This window comes from Camellia sinensis, chromosome 3, assembly GCF_055761805.1.
Source record: "Camellia sinensis isolate YWXY chromosome 3, ASM5576180v1, whole genome shotgun sequence".
Classification (NCBI taxonomy): domain Eukaryota; kingdom Viridiplantae; phylum Streptophyta; class Magnoliopsida; order Ericales; family Theaceae; genus Camellia; species Camellia sinensis.
Genome location: NC_138963.1, coordinates 26,735,144 through 26,753,176, shown reverse-complemented (window position 1 = coordinate 26,753,176; position 18,033 = coordinate 26,735,144). Strand labels below are relative to the sequence as shown.

Below are 18,033 nucleotides of genomic sequence, written 5' to 3'. Positions count from 1 at the left end.
ACATTGTGTGTATTTTTTTTTTAACATAACAAATTAAATTCATTTATAATTTTTTACTAACTTTCTGTATTTGACAACTATTGCACGACTTTGAACCATTGAACTGATTGGAACGATATCTCATCACCAAATTCATTTTCTTTTTACTTTTATTCTAATTGGATAGAAAATCAGTGTGAATTTACATTATTATCCAGATTGATCAACATTTAATTTTGAAATAATTTTAATACTTTGATTTGTCAATATTTCACATTATCTTAACTTTTTTTTTTTTGTCCTTATTATGTGCTACACAATGATTTTATTTTATTTTATTTTATTTTAGGTTGAAATAAAAAAAAAATACAAATAATATAATTGTATTAATTGTGCATAGCACAGGTGTAATGCTAGTCAATATTATAAAAGAATTATACATTTAGGAATTTGAAAGGTGATAATTACACCATCTAAAAAAAGTGATAATTACGGAATTAAAAATATATTATCCTAATAATTAAAAGGTCAATAATTATAATTAAAGTGAAATGATCAATGATTTTATGACATATGTATTTTTATATTTTATTAATTTAAAATTATATAATATTTAGATTAGAAGTTTTAAGTTTATTGACCCAACAACATATAATAGTATAGATAGAAGCATAAATATAGATATAGATTTCATACCATAACTATTGAAACTGAAATAGTAATAATGTCATTACATGCTTTGAAATTACAAATTTAAGAAAATAATATTGGCAATAATTAAAAGGATATAGAAATTTACTTAATTTATGTAAATTAGATTTTGGACTAATCACAAAATGACATGTGTACTTTAAGTGATATAAAATTCAAAAAATTAGATTGAGATTTTCAACCTCAAAGAGACTACAACATTTTTAATTATAACAATTTGTAGGAGAATAATAGGCGAGTAGCTGCATTGCATAATAGTTAGACTCAAACTCAATAGTGATGAATTAAGGCATAAAAATTTTACTTAGGGGCTGAGGTAAGTGTAAAAAAGGGAAATTATCTTTTGAAAAATGACAATAACTTATATAAGCATTATAAAAATAAAAATAAATCACAAAATTAAATAAATTATTTCTTAATACTTACATTTGTCAATTATTTCATACAATGTTTAGGCTATGTAATTAAGATCGTAATGTATTATTTATTAGACTGTCAACCTTAAGGCATTTCATTGATCAATATAATTTATATAGACACAACACCTACTTCTATGATTTTTCTAATAGATGATTGATGTTGTTACCTAATGTCTGAAATAGTTAGAGATCATGCCATATAAAATTATAAGAATATTGAGTCAATAATTTTTTTTTATAGAAAAAAGAAAAAAAAAAAAAAAAAAAAAAACTTAAGGGAGAGACATTCTTTATACATTGTCAAATTAGTTATAAGAAGAACATAATAGATTTCTACCTTTGAACTCAAGCATCACATCTGATAAAAAAATTATTTTAAATATTTGATAAAACAACACCTCAAATATCTAAAAATGCCTAATCAAGCCAATCTTGACATGCTCAATACCTAAAGGTGTCTAAGGGATGTTGACATACACCATATCCTACATTAGCTATCATGAAAAGAATTAGACGACAAGAGAATTAGTTGCGTCCGATTTTATTCACGTACTTATAAGATGCGTGAATATTTGTGATTGGTCTAAATTATTAGGTTCGCAATTGTGTGGAAATCAATTTACTTTTGAATGTGAGGCCTATTAATTTAAATTAATCACAAGGCATATTTCATTCACACATTTTATCAGTATACTACAAACAACATCATTTTTGAGCCAGAATGCGCATGTGGTGTGTTTGACTCAAAACAGTAGAATAAACTTTTGCTAATTAGTACTGGCTTTACCATTTCCTTGAGTTTGGTCAAAGTAAGTTGAAGCCTCCATGCTTTTATGCAGAAAATTTTAGTGGAAAACCCACAAACCCTTTGTTCATGAATTGCTCTTTTAGTGGACTCAGTGGCCGACCTGGTTTGCAATGATTTTTAATTGTATTTCTAGTGATTATTGACCATTTCTTTTTTTGTTTTTTTGTTTTTTTTTTTTTTTTGTGGCCTTTTAAAGATAACATTAATATTTTAATTTTAATTTTTTTAAGTCTAAAAATTTGATGTTATATGAATTTATATATAAAAAAAAATTGTACCCAAAGTAGGAGCATTGAAATTTCCATTTTTTTATTTTATTATTATTAATTTTCTCCAATATTTGTTTTAAACATAAATAAATCTATATATATATAAGAAAAAGGGACTTTTTAAGAACATTAATTGTGGGAATTCCAAACACTCAAACTAATTTTGTTAATTTTTAAAGAAATTTTAAAAAAAAAAAAAACTCTAATTATCTATGATTTTGAATTTTAAAATTCAAAACAATATGATAAGTCACCCTTACTCTTTTCAAAAATAATATTGATCAAAACAATTCAAATAAAGAAACAATAAAGACACTAGTTATCTATGATTTTAAATTTCAAAATTCAAAATAATATGGTAAGCCACTCTCATCATTTCCGAAAATAATATAAATCCTAAAATTTTAAAAACTCAATCAAATTAAAAATTCAATGCGATTCTCTTTTTAGAATAGTCAATATTTGATCTTTTTTTCAACATGACCAATTCTTCTCCAAATGTAATGATGCAAAGATTTAGTCTCTCTCTCTCTCTGTCAATAATCCAAACTTAGTTCAAGTTTGTTTGTTTGTATTTTTTTTTTTTTTTTTTTTGTAAATTTCTATTTTCGTGTGAGTATTTTTTTCTCTAAATGACTTTTTTTTTTGAAATAAATTGATAATAAATATATATATATATGGGGGATGCACCAATAAATCCCAAATTAATAACTTATGCACTGTTTAGTCCTAAAAGTTTTCTTATAGACTGAAAGGTCCCATTACAATGTTAATAACATCAGATACAATGTTAATAACATCAGAGTCATGTTACAAACATTGGATTTCAAACATCTAATGTTCATCAAATTTCAATAATGTTTGAAAATATAGGATGAAAAACATCTAATGTTCATCAGATTTCAATAAATTTTGAAATTATAGAATGAAACATCAGATCATTTACATCATTCACATCATGTTGATGTAAAAATGGGACTAAATGGAGCATCAGAAAACTTTTAGGACTAAATGGTTCAACGTTTCAAAAACTAGGACTTATGGGTAAATTTTCCTATATATATATATATATATATATATGTTTAATTATCTTTGTTTTGGGAGTTAATTTGAATTTTTATTTTTATTTTTTTTGGTGGATGTTTGTGTATTTCCTATTTTGTTGTTATTATTATTTTTGATATATGTAAATTGATAATACAGTTATGAGTTTTTTAATAGAATATGACATCTTATATTGTTCTTTATAATTTGGCCTTTTTTTAATTTTTTAAACAAATTTTTCATTTTTTTTATTTGTAAAAAATAAAAAAATTTAATTGACTTGCCCATCAATAAATAAAGTTTTAAATAATAAACAATATTCCATAATTTTTAGATTTAAAAATAATAATAATTATCAGCCATATATGGAATAAGAAAAACTAAAACCACACATTATTTTTCATTTTTTATTTTTAACTCTTTAAAACTCTAATGGTACTTTTTTATTTCTCCACCATTGTCTTTTTAAATTTACAAAGATAAAAAACTATACTGGAGTTGCATAGTGGTTAGTGGAGGTAGTAAGCATGGCAATAACAAGGATGATGATGAGCTCGGTCAAAGTATTGTTTAGGTGAGTCTTGAAAATGTGAATATTACTAGTTTTGGTGATGAATTGATTTAGAAAACTAATATGTGGTTGAAATTAAGTGTGAATTTTACTACATAAAAATTGAATATGGATCATATATTGTTTTTTTTATATATCATTTTAGGTACTTGTGTATAACTATAAAAAAATTATTGTGATCACATGTTATTTATCATCTGATATATTATTACTGTATTATTGTAATGAGTTTTATTGTTAATAAATATACCAAACAAATATGTACATAATTCCTATTTTTGTTATAAATTTTTTTAAAAATATATTTACTAATTAAAAATTAAATAAATTGGTGGGTCTACTAACTCATGGATTGAACATGAACTAAACGATTCTCCAAGAACTAGGCTTAAATAAAAAAAATTATTGGCCAAAAAATCGACTTTAACTAAATTTTCTTAGCTACTTTTTAGTGTTTAATCCAATATTAAAACCCTACAAATTTGCTCATATCATTCACGAATTGATAAGTTATGATAAAATTTAAATTTATTAAGAATAGAATATGACTTACAATTTAGGGTGACTCTATCTTAGACAATTTTTTCATCCATAAATATATATAACTATTCATTTAATTGTTTTAAACATAAATATTGTTTTAAACTACGTACAAAATTTTAATTATTATAAAAAATACTTACAAATATCTATTTACTAATTTAATAAATACATAGGTCAAATGATTCATATAAGTTGGGAATAAATAAAGATAATTTTTAATGATTATGTGAAGGACCAGTTGACATAAATCTAATGTTAAGCCTAAATTTAATATCACAAGTGAATTCTAATGTATTTTTACGTAAATCTTATAAGATAAGATAAGATAAATTATAATTTTGATACTAGATAAATTTTTAGACTTTACAAAACATGAAAAAATTAATATATTGACAAATATAATTTACTACTATAATATGACAAATTAAATTTACAAAACTCATAAGACGAAATATATTTATATTTTATCATAAATATTATTTTTGTGATTTATTTTTTAATTTTTACCAATTAAATTATGACATGTATTTGTTATTAAGAACTTAGAGTACACAATTAATGACATAAGAATAAAAAAATTCTCTTATATATAACTGTGATAAAAATAAATAAAATTTAATTGACTCTAAATTACTTTTACTACATATTCTGGATAAATTTTTTAGATTGTTATTTAATATTAAAAATCAATTTTTGACTATTTATTTAAATACCTATATTATAAATTATTTGCCTGGTGACCAGATGCGGAATAATTTGACTGCTAGAGTCGACAATGTCAACTTATATACGTTGAACTGTTAAAAGATTGTATGCCATAGGGTTTCTTTGAGCCTATCATTTATAATGTTTTTTTATAGTTTTATAATTTTATTGTCTCTAATAAAAAAATAGCAACTTTAATATAAGAAATCATGAATTCAAATTTCGGACGTGGTTAAAAGTTTTATTTCCTATTCGGTTAAAATCACTAAAAAATTTAAGGGTGAAACAAATAAATTTTAAAATATGATATTATGAATGGTTTAATCTTTTTTTTCTTCTTATAAATCTAAAGGTTCTATTAAAGTGGAAATTACATAAAAAGATAACCACTTATATGTTTGGATTTAATTTTTTTAGAGATAAAAGTGATTTTCTCAAAATGTAAAATTACATATTGGGGCAATTTGCATAATAGAAGTTTTAGATTTTCTCTCATTCTAGAACAAATCACGCATTACAAACAAAAACCAAAACTCTAATATAACACTCTAATAATGTAACACACTAAAAAACTCATTGGTATACTTTACCCAAACGTAACAACTTAACACTCAAAAAAATTCTTTGGTGTACTTTTTCCAAACGTAACGCTCCAATGTTAAAAAAAAAAAAATTAAAAATTATTTAGTGAACTTTTTCCAAACGTAATACTTCAATTAATGTAATCTCAAACATAACACTTCAATATAGCATACTCCAATGTAACACAAAAAAACACTAAAAAAAACTCCTTAATATACTTTTTTCAAACGTAACACTCACAGTTTGAAATTATATATTTGTTCAAAATTTACTAAGGAATATTTGTATTTCTTTTGAAATGGTTTGAAGAATCTCACACTTTTTTTTAGTGTTACATTAGAGTGATGCATTTAGAAAAAATATACTAAAACTTTTTCTTTTTTTTTGTTACATTAGAGCGTTACGTTTGAGATAAGTACACCAAAGAATTTTTTGTGTGTTACATTAAAGTGTTATATTAAGGAATTTTTTTAGAGTGTTATATTGAAATATTATGTTTGAAAAAAGTACACTAAAGAGTTTTTTTGTGTGTTACATTAGATTGTTACAGTAAGGAGTTTTTGTGTGTTACATTAAAGTATTACATAAAGAAATTTTTTTAGAGTATTATATTAGAGTATTACGTTTGAAAAAAGTACATCAAGAAATTTTTTTTGTATGTTACATTAGAGTATTACACTAAAGAGTTTTTGTGTGTGTTACATTAGAGTGTTATATTAAGAAATTTTTTTGTGTGATATATTAGAGCGTTACGTTTGAAAAAATACACTAATGAATTTTTTTATGTGTTACATTAAAGTGTTATAATAAGAAATTTTTTTGTGTATTACTTTATAATGTTACACTGAGGAGCTTTTTTTGAAGTGTCACGTTTAGGAAAAGTATAGTAAGGAGTTTTTTTATAATGTTACACTAAGGAACGAACACCACACCAATAACTCCACAAACATGGTAACATCATCTACCTACAAATTACTCCACTAAATCCCTACAAAAAAAAATAGAAATGTGAAACATACCTTACTCACACACACTTAACATTAGTAAAAATCAAACAAAATCACACACAAGGGCAAACAAGTAAACTTGCAAACCCCCAAATCAAGAAAATACAACATACCTAAAATAGAAAGGACTAATTAATTTAAAAGAAAACTTTTAAGATTAAATAAAATAACTTTTCTCCAAATAGAATTTATAAATAATTTTTTCAAAATATAAGAGCTGTGTTTTTTTTTTTTTTCCGAAGGATGAATTTGTTCATACCAAGACTAGTCAGAACAACTCTTCTAAAGCCTCCGTTTGGCAAGAAAAAACCCAGGCTTTTTTGGCTAAAATAGCCACAAAAAACAAAATAGGCTATTTTAGCCACAAAAAACAAAACATCAAATCCAACCCATAATCATTACAATCCTCTCTCACAAAAAAAGTCAAAAAAGCCAAAAAGCCCTTCCCAAACCAGGCTAAAATAACCCAGGCTAAAAAAGCCAAAAAGCCAAAAAGCCAACCCACTTCCCAAACGGAGGCAAAATTTAAAATAATAATAATATAATGCTTTCTTTGAATCCATCATTTGTAATATTTATTTTTTAAGTAGCTGGACGGTGTCTCGAATGAAAAAAAAGTCATTTGTGGAAACATCTTGGCAATGAGAATATCAACCAATTACCAAACTTTTTAAATTTTTAGTCAAATTAAAATTATTTTATTATTTTAACTAGTCATCTTTTAACACTTACTAAATCAAATTTTTTATTCTAATTTATTCTTATTAAATATTATTTTATTATTGTGTTTGTTATTCTTTTTTTTTTAATTAAATTGATAAATTACCAATCTAACAATTCTTTAAAAAAAAAAAATTGCCGATGACTAATTGACCGGCCAAATTTTCGGACGAACATCCAGGTAACACACAAGTAGTGATGAACAGTGCCTCGCTTGTTGTAACGAATTACTGTAGCCATCGTAAATTTTGACGAATTATAATGAATTTGATAGAATTGAATTTTTGAAATTTTCAGCTAAAAAACGATTTTGAAGAGTTTGCCGAGGATGCTCTAGGTAAGACTAAGAGAAATATTCTCAAGTTGAGTAGTTTGAATATCACAAGATATTGTATTATGTTAATTTGTTTTTGTATATTTCTGTCTTATATGGTAACAACATCAACTAACTCAACTAATTCTCTATTAATGTGGATTTTCTCACTCATCAAATCACCCATTCATTCCAGCTTTCCCTCTTGCTCAGATGAAATGGATTAACCCCAAGTGAAGAGCACCTTAATCAGAGTCCTATGGAATGAGGTTATGCTTCAAGCAAATCAAATAGAGCAAAAACCATCCAATTAATAATTAACCATGAGAACTCACCTAATATGACTAGCCAAGGATGTCATTTGGGTTCTCTCTATCTAACAACTCGACTTCGTAACATAAACGACACTGTAATGCAGTTTCAGGTTTATATAATGGCCGTGGCTATAGCTGAAACAATGTAGGCTATGTCAAAAGCAAACAATGCTTCAAATCACTGTACTAAACTAGTCAAAAATAGTGTATATTTTGGCAAAAGCCTTTCCTACTTTGGCAATAGCTACTTCCTCATAATAAAAAAAAAAAACAATAACAAAAAGAGATCAATGCAATTCAGACACTGACTGAAATGAAAATTATGATATAATCACATTCCACCTTTCATTTACCCACTTTCTTCCATTCTGCTGCAATTACACATCCAGTAATTTTATCCTACGTATACATGACATACATGGAAATTAAATATGCAGCAAATATTTCATAAGAGAGAGAGAGAGAGAGAGAGAGAGAGAGAGCCATAACAACAGCATGGACAATGAGCCGCTTACCAAAATCAAACAACTCTGAATATCATCCAAGTTGACATGGACTTTTGGGAAATTGTTACGAGCAATAAGTAGCTGATGTGAGAACCTTGAGCGATCCAGACCCGCCACCACCTTCATGAGTGCCACCTAGTTTGTTGGACAAGCGACGCTTGTAGCGTTTGAGAACGGAAGCCAGGTTCTCTTTTCCTTTCGGGAAAGCAACGTCACCAGCTGCAGTGCCGGACCGACCTTTTCGGCAAGATATTGCAATTTCGACGTCCTTGATTGTGTCTAAGAGCATCGCTGCAGTTGTGCATTTCCCCTTGCCCTGTTTGGTTGCAGGTGGAGGCAAGATTCCGTTTGAAATAGGTGGGCTTAACCTCTGTTGGTATACCACTGGGATTTGCAGGCAGAAGCAGGGAGTCACTGGGTTACGAGGCTTGGAAAAGGCCACATTGATGATTCCCTACATGAAAGTCTCAGCGTCAACAAACTAGAAACAACAAAACAATAATGACAAACAAAGAAAAAAAACACAAAAAAACAAAAAATATGAATAAACAAACAAATACAAGGTATATGACAAGTTTATCTTGGAATTGGTAACCATTTCGTCTGAATCATATTAGAAATTTTAAAATAAATTTTAGCTGAAGCCAGGCTGCAAGTATCAAAAGTCGAGTGAAAGTGACATGTAACCCCCTCGTTTTCATATCAAAATTGGGCATTTCTGGATGTTATGTCTCACATATAGCCACAGACCAACCATGCCAGAGTACAACTATTAAATGTGATATAATCAATGTGCTAAACCATGTCAGAGTGAATTTGCATGAAAAATTGCTGAAATTCATATTTGGAACAATTGATCCAAGTTGAATTGATTGATCAAAATTCAGTCCAAGAGTAAGAATATTAGGCAAAATTGTAAAAAAATGTCATTCAGAATTTGTGGAAATAAATTTAACATTTAATATCAATTGAGTTGAAATTGCGGCCTGGTTTTTAAGAATTTAGTTCAAATTCCACGAATTTGGTCAAAAAAAATTAAACATTAAGGTTTTCCAAATTCATATGTTGAGTTGGAAAATTCGGGATTTTGGGCTTTGGACTGGCTTACTAATTTTGGTAAAAATGAACTGTTTGAAAACCGAAACCCCTTCCAGCTCTGATTCACCACTTCCCAGATAGTATAGGGTTTGCTTTACTTCACTACCATTCCTGGCTAAGCGAGGCTCAACCGAACGAGAAGCCATGGCTTCACCTCCTCTCTCGGATGCAACAGAATATCGTAGCATTGTTGGCACGTAAATCCAAAAGAACAAATTAGCCCACATGGACCTTTCAAACAGCTCTTATTAAAAGCCTAGCAGATTTCACTATGAGCAGAACATTTGTAACTTAAAGGCGGCATTATATGGTATATGCAACAGTAACTACATGCAATGTACTCCAAAATAGTTATAGAGCACGGAATTTGAAAGTTTACCTGAAGACGATTTAGTACGTACGTGTATTTCCCCCAAAGCTCTGGCCTACTTTCCATTAGTGAGAGCTCAAGAACCCGGTTAATGCACCACACCCCAAAGCTTGTTATCAAATCCACTCCCCAAACACAGCCCTCTCCACAATTAGGAAATGAGCAAACCAGAAATTTGGCATAATCTGTATCATCATTTTTCAGTACAGAACCCGGCTTCCTGTCGAACAAATACTGAGATTCACCAATGTGAACTCCCCGGTTCATCTCCTTAGTTTCAGCCTCATAAAGGAATCTCTCCCTTGCAGCCACACGATCTATAAGATCCTCATCAGCCCCACCATTCTGTCTAAACAACCAATCGGACCCTTCCAGTTTCAAAAGCTTCACAATACAGTTTCTGAGAGACTGAAGTAGCTTTGGTTCCAAATCCACAACAGATGTAGTTTCTGGAGTAAGTGAACTCTGCTTACACCCTACTCCCGTATCACCAATATTGTGTGTTTTGTCAGCCACAGAAAACTGTTCGGAGGGTTGTTTGGACCACAGGGATCCAGTTGCTGAGCTCGAGCTGAACTGTAAGGTGAAAGGGTCTCTGTGTGGTTTTGAAGGTGAGAATTCATCAAATCCCAAAGGAGCTCCTGCTTTCAATAAAGTATTTGGGTATAGAGATGGTCCGTATCCAATGGGTCTGTCCCATCGAGCACTCCTATCAGACAAGTACAAATTCCGGTAAGGATGAGAGAGTCCTGCTATGTCTGGCAAGCTATGGAATTTCTTTTCATTGACTGCGCTATTGAGATTGTCGGCAGGCCCCGCAGAACAATAATCATTCAAAGGTCTTTCAGATCGCAACGAAATATTTCTAGATACAACAGGTTTTGAAAAACCAGGTGGTGCCATAGTGCTTAACCCATTTTGTGGTTTTCGTCCTGAAGCAAAAGCATGTGGATCTCTGTAACTTGATGTGCCCAAAGATGGGGATTTTGGGGCTAGTGCCTCCAATTGGCCATTTAAGTAATCAGAATTTTTTCCTTGAGCAATCCGACTGAGATATGGTGCAACCTGGTAGCCGTGTACAGTGGCTGGCTGGAAGTCATTGCCATCAGAAGTTGGTGGAAGTCGCAAACTAGAATATCGCCTCTCACCAGAGTCAAGATTGTGGCCACAGTTTTGCGCATACGCTTCTAACAACTGCATGCGGCCGGACCATGATGAAGATGGCCCCCTTTCCATGCTGCCTTGCACTCCAAGGAGCTTGGGAGAGTCATATGCACTTGAATTCATTGGAGAATCAGACCCTCTTCCACCCACAGCTGAAAAGTATCCAGTAAATTCCTTCACACCGGTGTCCACTTTCAGTGGAGTAACAGGCTTTGCATCAACCTTTGATTCTATCCCCAATAACACATCCAGTTTCTTAGCCTTTGCTTCTTGTGTTGCTTGCCCATGGAAATCAAACAACTGACCCCAGAATTCATCAAGAACTGCAGCTAATTGACGTCTGGCAGCACGTCCCAATCCTGCTAATCTGGTAAGACTTCCAGCACCACTCCCACATTCATCACCTTTCCCACTGAGACTCCTATATGACCCTGGGCCTTCAGATGTTAAAAATGCGCTACTCCCAGACACCCCTTTAAAAGATTCTTCAGGCTCCCAATTATCCCCCTCCTCATCCTTCACAGTCTGTAAATCCTCCTCTACATTTACATGCTTTTCTACTAAGCCTGTTGATTCTGTCCTCAAGGCAATGGAATCCACTGACTCATCAACAGAACCTTCACTACAAACAGCTGAGACCACAACCGTTTCAATCGTGGTAGCTGATTCCTCTGGATGGAACATAGAGGGACTAGGATACGTAATATTAGAACCATTTTCCTCAATAGGAGTCAAATGAGGCATGTTATCAGTATCCAGGAGAGTTACGGGAAAATTCACATCAGTACTTGTAATTGACATATTTGAGTGAACTTCCAAGGACTTTCCTGGAGCTATTGCGGGTTCATGCTTCTTTATGGATTCCACCCTACCATACCTAGTTTCATTAAAATCACTCTCGTTTCCCTCTGCATATGACTCAGGTACAGCATCTTTTAAATCCCAATTCCATACCTGAGCATCTAATCTGGAACTAGCAGATTTCAATGGTGTGGCTGCAATCCAAATCATTAAACAAAGTGAAGAAGAGGCAGTGATGAGAAGAACGATGTACGATACAGATATGCTACTCCCCATATTCCACCTCAAATTACCAACCCAATCACTGTTCCCAAATATCATCTCTACCAGAAAAATAATCTTCAAGCCCAGCATGCCAATAAACATGATCAGGGCTAAGAACTCCACAAACTGAGAAATCTTGTAGATGCCCATTACAGCTCTTGATGAGGCAACCCGGAAAAGGGGGATCACGGAAGACGGCAGCACGAGCGCAACCACTACCTGTGTAACTATTAGCAATTGATATAGACCTTCACCTCCTGAAAACCACACACAATAGAGGGCTGGGATAATGGCAATAATTCTGATTGTAGCATGATGAAGCCAACCAGGAATGTCCATCCCAAAGAAATCATGCAGGACTTCTTGTCTACCAAGCTTCCAAGTTAATGCAGTGATTTGACTGCAGACAAACAGAACCAGAAGAAAGGCAAAGGGCACTGTTGAACTCTTAAATACCTGCAATAATTATTTTTTTGGATAATGGACTACTTTAGTATGCATCGAATTGACAATGAACAATCAAGTGCAACCACCTGATATGCAAAAAGTTACAGCACGAAGAATTGCTCATGGAAACCCAAACCTGATCCATTAGAGACAATGCATCCTGAAAAGTAAGCAAAACAAGGCCTGTACTGTAGAACAAATTTGCTGCTGCGTTCATCAGCACATAATTCACCAGAAAAACACCACTGAAGATGGATAGGATGGCAATAAAATGGTCATGGCACAGGAGTCCCTTGGAAACATTTGGTAGCCCAGGTTCCTGCTGCAAGAATGCAAAAGACAATCATAAATCAAGACAAACACCCAATCGTAAACCAAGACAATCGTATATTACTACAGTGAAACACGAAAACACCGAATCCCATTCCAATCTAGCAGAGCTCATGACAAATTTGAGCAGCGTTTGAACCCTGTAAAGTGATCCAAGCTAAGTCCAACCACCTCAATACTTGACTTGGCTCAGCTGTTTTAGCCTATGCACAATTCATTTTTCATGCTCTTGAGGGTAAATGATAGGTTTTTGTAGGCTGCCTATATTACACTGCCTCTCCCTTCAGGAGTATGGATTTGTATGCAACAATGCACTAAAACAACAGAGTTTGCCGTGTATATAAGCAATTAGTCCATAAACTCAATAGTATGATGTGCTTATAGAAATGACAACAATGCTACATTGCTCAGCCAAAATATAAGCCAGCATTGTGCCTAAATTTAGAAAGGTTTTCTGCCTCTGTCCATGCCCACGTCCTCTTCAAAATGTGTATCAGTTTTGAGCCCTCAACTACCACTAAGGCAATTGTAGCTAGAGATGTTTTGTCATTGCAATAAAATATTTAGCATAAAATAGAAGGCAGCCACGAGCTTCGTTAATAAATTTTCTGGGGAATGATAAGTGGTAACGAGAAATGGTTCAGCTTTTCTCTTGAATTTCAACACATTATTCACTAGAAAAAGGTGAGAGAGAGAGAGAGAGAGAGAGAGAGAGAGAGACCTGTATAATAGAGGAATGGAGATAAAAATTGTGGGGCATGATATTTGCTCCAAGAAGACTCATCAATGTAAATGCACTCTCCCCACTTAACTTTGTAAGCATCACACTCGAGGACATTGAAATTTCTGGTTGACTAAAGAAAATTCCGAGAGCATAAAAAAGTAATATAAAGCTTGCCATCGATATGCAAAGGAACTTTGCCTTCCCATTATCCTGAAAAATATGTTTTCTTGATATTATAATACTGTCAGCTTCAAAATTATAATACTAACAACAGATTATACAGAAATGGGAGAAATCAAGCTTACCAAGAGGGTGGCAAAAACTGGAAATAGAACAGCTTCAATAGCAGTCAGAAAGACACAAGTGAATAGGTCTGCGCCTAAAATTAGATTGAGTCCCTGTGCAGTGCCCAGAATCTAGCAGAATAAAGGCAAATATGAGAGGGATTGTGATTCACAGAAACAACAAAATATATCATCAATAGTTAATGACAAGGGCGAAAATACCATAGTAAGGTCCAAAGCAATCATGGAAAGCTCAGTTAGAACTCCCAAGAATATGCATGTGGTCTTGTCATACTCTTCACTGCAAATCTTTTCCATCACCAAGGGAAAAAAAAAAAAAAAAAAATCTAACTAGTTAGTGACTGGCACAAAAGCATGCAAGTAAATCAACAGAGCACCTAATAACAGTATTACAGGTTTAACAGCAACAAATAACAACATTAAATTTGATGAGAAGGGTTCAAAGCAGGGCATACAACCTGGTTAAAGTACATAGAAGGCAAATCTTTGCCATCAACAAGGGGGAAAAAATATATATATATATATAGATATATAAGTAGCTAGCGACTAGTGCAAAAGCATGCAAGTAAATCGGCAGCACCTAGTAACAGCATTACAGCAACAAATAACAACAGTACATATGATGAGAAGGGTTCAAAGCACAACATACAACCTATTTATAGTACCTAGAAGGCATTACTCTATATTGACCATCCAAACTTGAAAACAAAAGAATAAAAAATAAAAAAATTCACCATTCTAACAAATAAATAAGGGCTCTCAACTCAACGCAACAATGTTTCCCAACTATAGACAAAATAATAGAAAATTCATTTAAAAAAAATGCTCTCTAACTTCATGCCCTTTTCTTTTCTTTTCTATTTTTTTTTTTTTTTTTATTTTTAGAAGTATGATTATATTAAAAGGACACCAAGATAGTGTATGTACAATCAAAAGGCAAATAAAACAAAAGCATAAGGGAATGATTAACTGCAGGCCCTCCCCAAAAAGCATATCTCCTATGAAATCTATAACAAAAAGGACGACTCACAAAATTGTTCCTTCACCCAAAAATGAAAAGAACAAAAAAAATTTAAGCTTAAAGTAATGAATGGACATCTGTACATCCTCAAAAGTTGTCCAATTCCTTTCCCTCGAAAGGCAATAGATGAGACACAATGACTCTCCAAGCCTTCTTTTATTTCTTCACTTGACACCCATGCTCCTAACCTTCAAACAACTGCAAAACCTACCCAGCGCACTAAAAATGCCAAATACCAAACACCATACAATCATTGATCGCTAGCAGCATCACAATGCATCAATGAGTGATCCACTGACTCCTCCACTCTCCTACACATGCAACACCAATTAGGCAACAGGAACATCTTTTACCCAAACTATCCATAGTCAAAATTGCATCCAATAAAGCTGTTCCAAAAGAAAGAGGAAACAAAAAAAAAAAAACTATCTTGATGGTAACAAAAGTATTCCAAACTAACTCCCAGGAAAGTTTGTCAACTCCCTATCACACAAAAATGAGTAGGAGGACTTAACAATGAACTTATCTCCATTCCTTCTCCATCTAATTCATCAACCCCATTTCTATTGATTATGAAACCAACTCGAACTTTGACATGAATAATCAATTTTATTGTAAGATACGAATTTAACATAAATTTTTATATGTACCCCTGTTAAAGCTGAAAAACCATAATAATTATTTAGCAACAGAAAAAGCAAGCTAATCTTAAACTACAATGTACAAACAAACTTGTCATTTTTGAAATTTTCTTCCATTTCCAATTATAAAAAAAAAATGCAATGACAGTTCAAAAACACAAGCCAAAATATTAAAGATAGTGATGAATTTCATGATAAACGGAATCAAGAAAATAAGGAAGAAATACCTGGGAAAGATCTCTTCCGGTGACCACAGCAATACGAGCTGAAAGGTACTGACATAAAATAGCAGCAAAATTGAAAACAAGCATTAGCAGAACCAAATCAGACCCAAAACGTGCTCCTCCCTCAACAGCAGCAGCCCACTTTCCTGGATCAACGTATCCTATCGCAATTAAAAGCACAGGTACAACCGCTGGAAGTAACCGCTGACCAATGCCTGGCCGATGGTTAGGAGTCAAAATTTCAGTGTCCATGTTGTTCGACTCTTCACATAAATAGGAATTCAGAGCTATAGGCTAATAGTTAACTAACTCTTCCAAGTAACAGAAGAACCTCCCGGCAACTATTGAGCTCAATAAAGTACACAGCTACATAATAAAAATGTACTTTCAGTGCAGAACACCAATCTTCATCACTCATTCAAAATAAAGTCGAACTTGACAATATAACCACACTGCTCACCATCTTCAGAGAATACAAACAATACAACTACTCGAGTAAGAAAATCTGGCAGACCACTGTAATAACTGTGCTAAGTTGCCCAGATCAAATTAAACAGCTGCCCACAAAATCGGTTTAGTCACATGACAACAGCTGACATAGCAAAACTTTAACTCTAGTTCTGCTCCAAATCAAAACCACCTTCATGCTAATACTGAATGTTCCAATAAATACTCCTGAATTTCTTTTCTCATGTTCTGGATATGATTAGAGCACTAACATACCAAGGCAAAATTCCACCCAAAAGTTAAGTTCACAAGAAGGAAACAACCGATATTATTGTATTTCACAAACTCCACAAAGTTGCATATGGCCGAAACACTTTCTCTTTGAACCACAGTTCAAACTTCCAATCCTGAATCAACAAGGCAAATACTGAAAATAAATCAAAATTAAAGAAAACTACTGTCTAAAATCCAAATTCTATAACATGGAATAAGTACTAAAAGTAACGAGATCAACACTTTAATAGGACCTAACCCAAGACCATTCACAAACTTAACTATATATGATGAAACCACCTAATTTACTGGCAATAGAGCAGTTCAATGAGTTGACTTACACCAGTTTTAAAAAATTAATGAGATTCACTTTTATGATCGTACATATCTACATATAATTCTACAATTACACTTGTCGAAATTACATTAAACGGCAATGTAAAAACAAAAAATTCAAACCATACTGTCATAAAACTGTAAGACATAATAAAAAAAATTCAATACTAAAAACCCAGATAATATCAAAATGCCAGAACCCAAAAGCTTAGATCTTTCCTGTACTACCCAAATCACCAAATAACAACAAAACAGTTTCCAAAAACAAAAACAGAAAAAACAGAGTCCAAACCCTAGAAACGGAATAGAGACCATCATCTGCACCAAATTGACTGAAACTGGTATGGATCTATTGCACATACCCGTGTGCATATATATATCGATTCAACATGTGATTGTATAGAATATGCTACAGCTATATACATATCTATAATTAGGTTTTTCCAAGAATATTGTTGTTGCTGTTGTTGTTGTTACCTTCTTCTTCTTCGTGTTCTTCAGGAGTTTTTTTTTTTTTTTTCTTTTCGATTCTGCCCAATCTCAGTGCTACACAGTAGATCAGGGCTTTTATGAAGCCTCGAGTTAATTGAATTCTAGTGAGAGAAAGAGAGTTCTGAGCTGAGAGCGTAGAGAGAGACGAAGTAAATAGAGTATAAATACTAAGAGAGAGAGAGAGAGAGAGAGAGAGAGTAATGTATGAGAAAAGGTTGCAAAAGGCAACGTTTAATCTACTGTTTATTTTCATTTCATTTGTACTATTTATATATCTGCTAAAGGTATATAATTTTCATTTCATTTCATTATATATCTGCCAAAGGTATAGTGTACATTTTCTTTCTCTAAAATTATACTAGACACTTTCTCTCCCTAACCTGTCCTTTTTATTTATTTATTTACTTTTAACTCTTCACTCAAATTTAGGTAAAGTTTGACAACTTAAGAATAATTCATCTTTTTATCTTTTTTTTATCACATCATTTCTCTATTTTTTTACATATTTTTTCATAAAAAGATAAAAAGTGCACTTATTTAGGTCATCCCAAACAACTCCTTATGATGCCAGATGGCTAAAAAAAGTTTCCCAAAAAATTTTTAAG

General features: G+C 31.9%; 1 protein-coding gene across 4 annotated transcripts; it reads right to left on the bottom strand.

Moving 5' to 3' along the window:
• Positions 1-8,294: 8,294 nt before the first annotated feature.
• On the bottom strand, positions 8,295-17,798 carry LOC114298002 (ethylene-insensitive protein 2.2). Of its 4 annotated transcripts, none has more exons than XM_082919350.1 (8): positions 17,414-17,798; positions 15,884-16,734; positions 14,196-14,282; positions 13,995-14,105; positions 13,687-13,899; positions 12,772-12,954; positions 9,969-12,644; positions 8,295-8,945 (listed from the first exon to the last, which is right to left on the bottom strand). In XM_082919350.1, exons 2-8 carry the CDS (start codon positions 16,130-16,132, stop codon positions 8,556-8,558), a joined length of 3,909 nt encoding a protein of 1,302 aa, XP_082775476.1. In that variant the 5' UTR covers positions 16,133-16,734; positions 17,414-17,798; the 3' UTR covers positions 8,295-8,555. The 4 variants fall into 4 exon arrangements, with proteins under 4 accessions (XP_082775476.1, XP_082775474.1, XP_082775475.1 ...); XM_082919348.1 differs by having other exon boundaries at positions 12,772-12,957; positions 17,414-17,704; XM_082919349.1 differs by having other exon boundaries at positions 12,772-12,957; positions 15,884-16,754; positions 17,414-17,564.
• Positions 17,799-18,033: the final 235 nt, after the last annotated feature.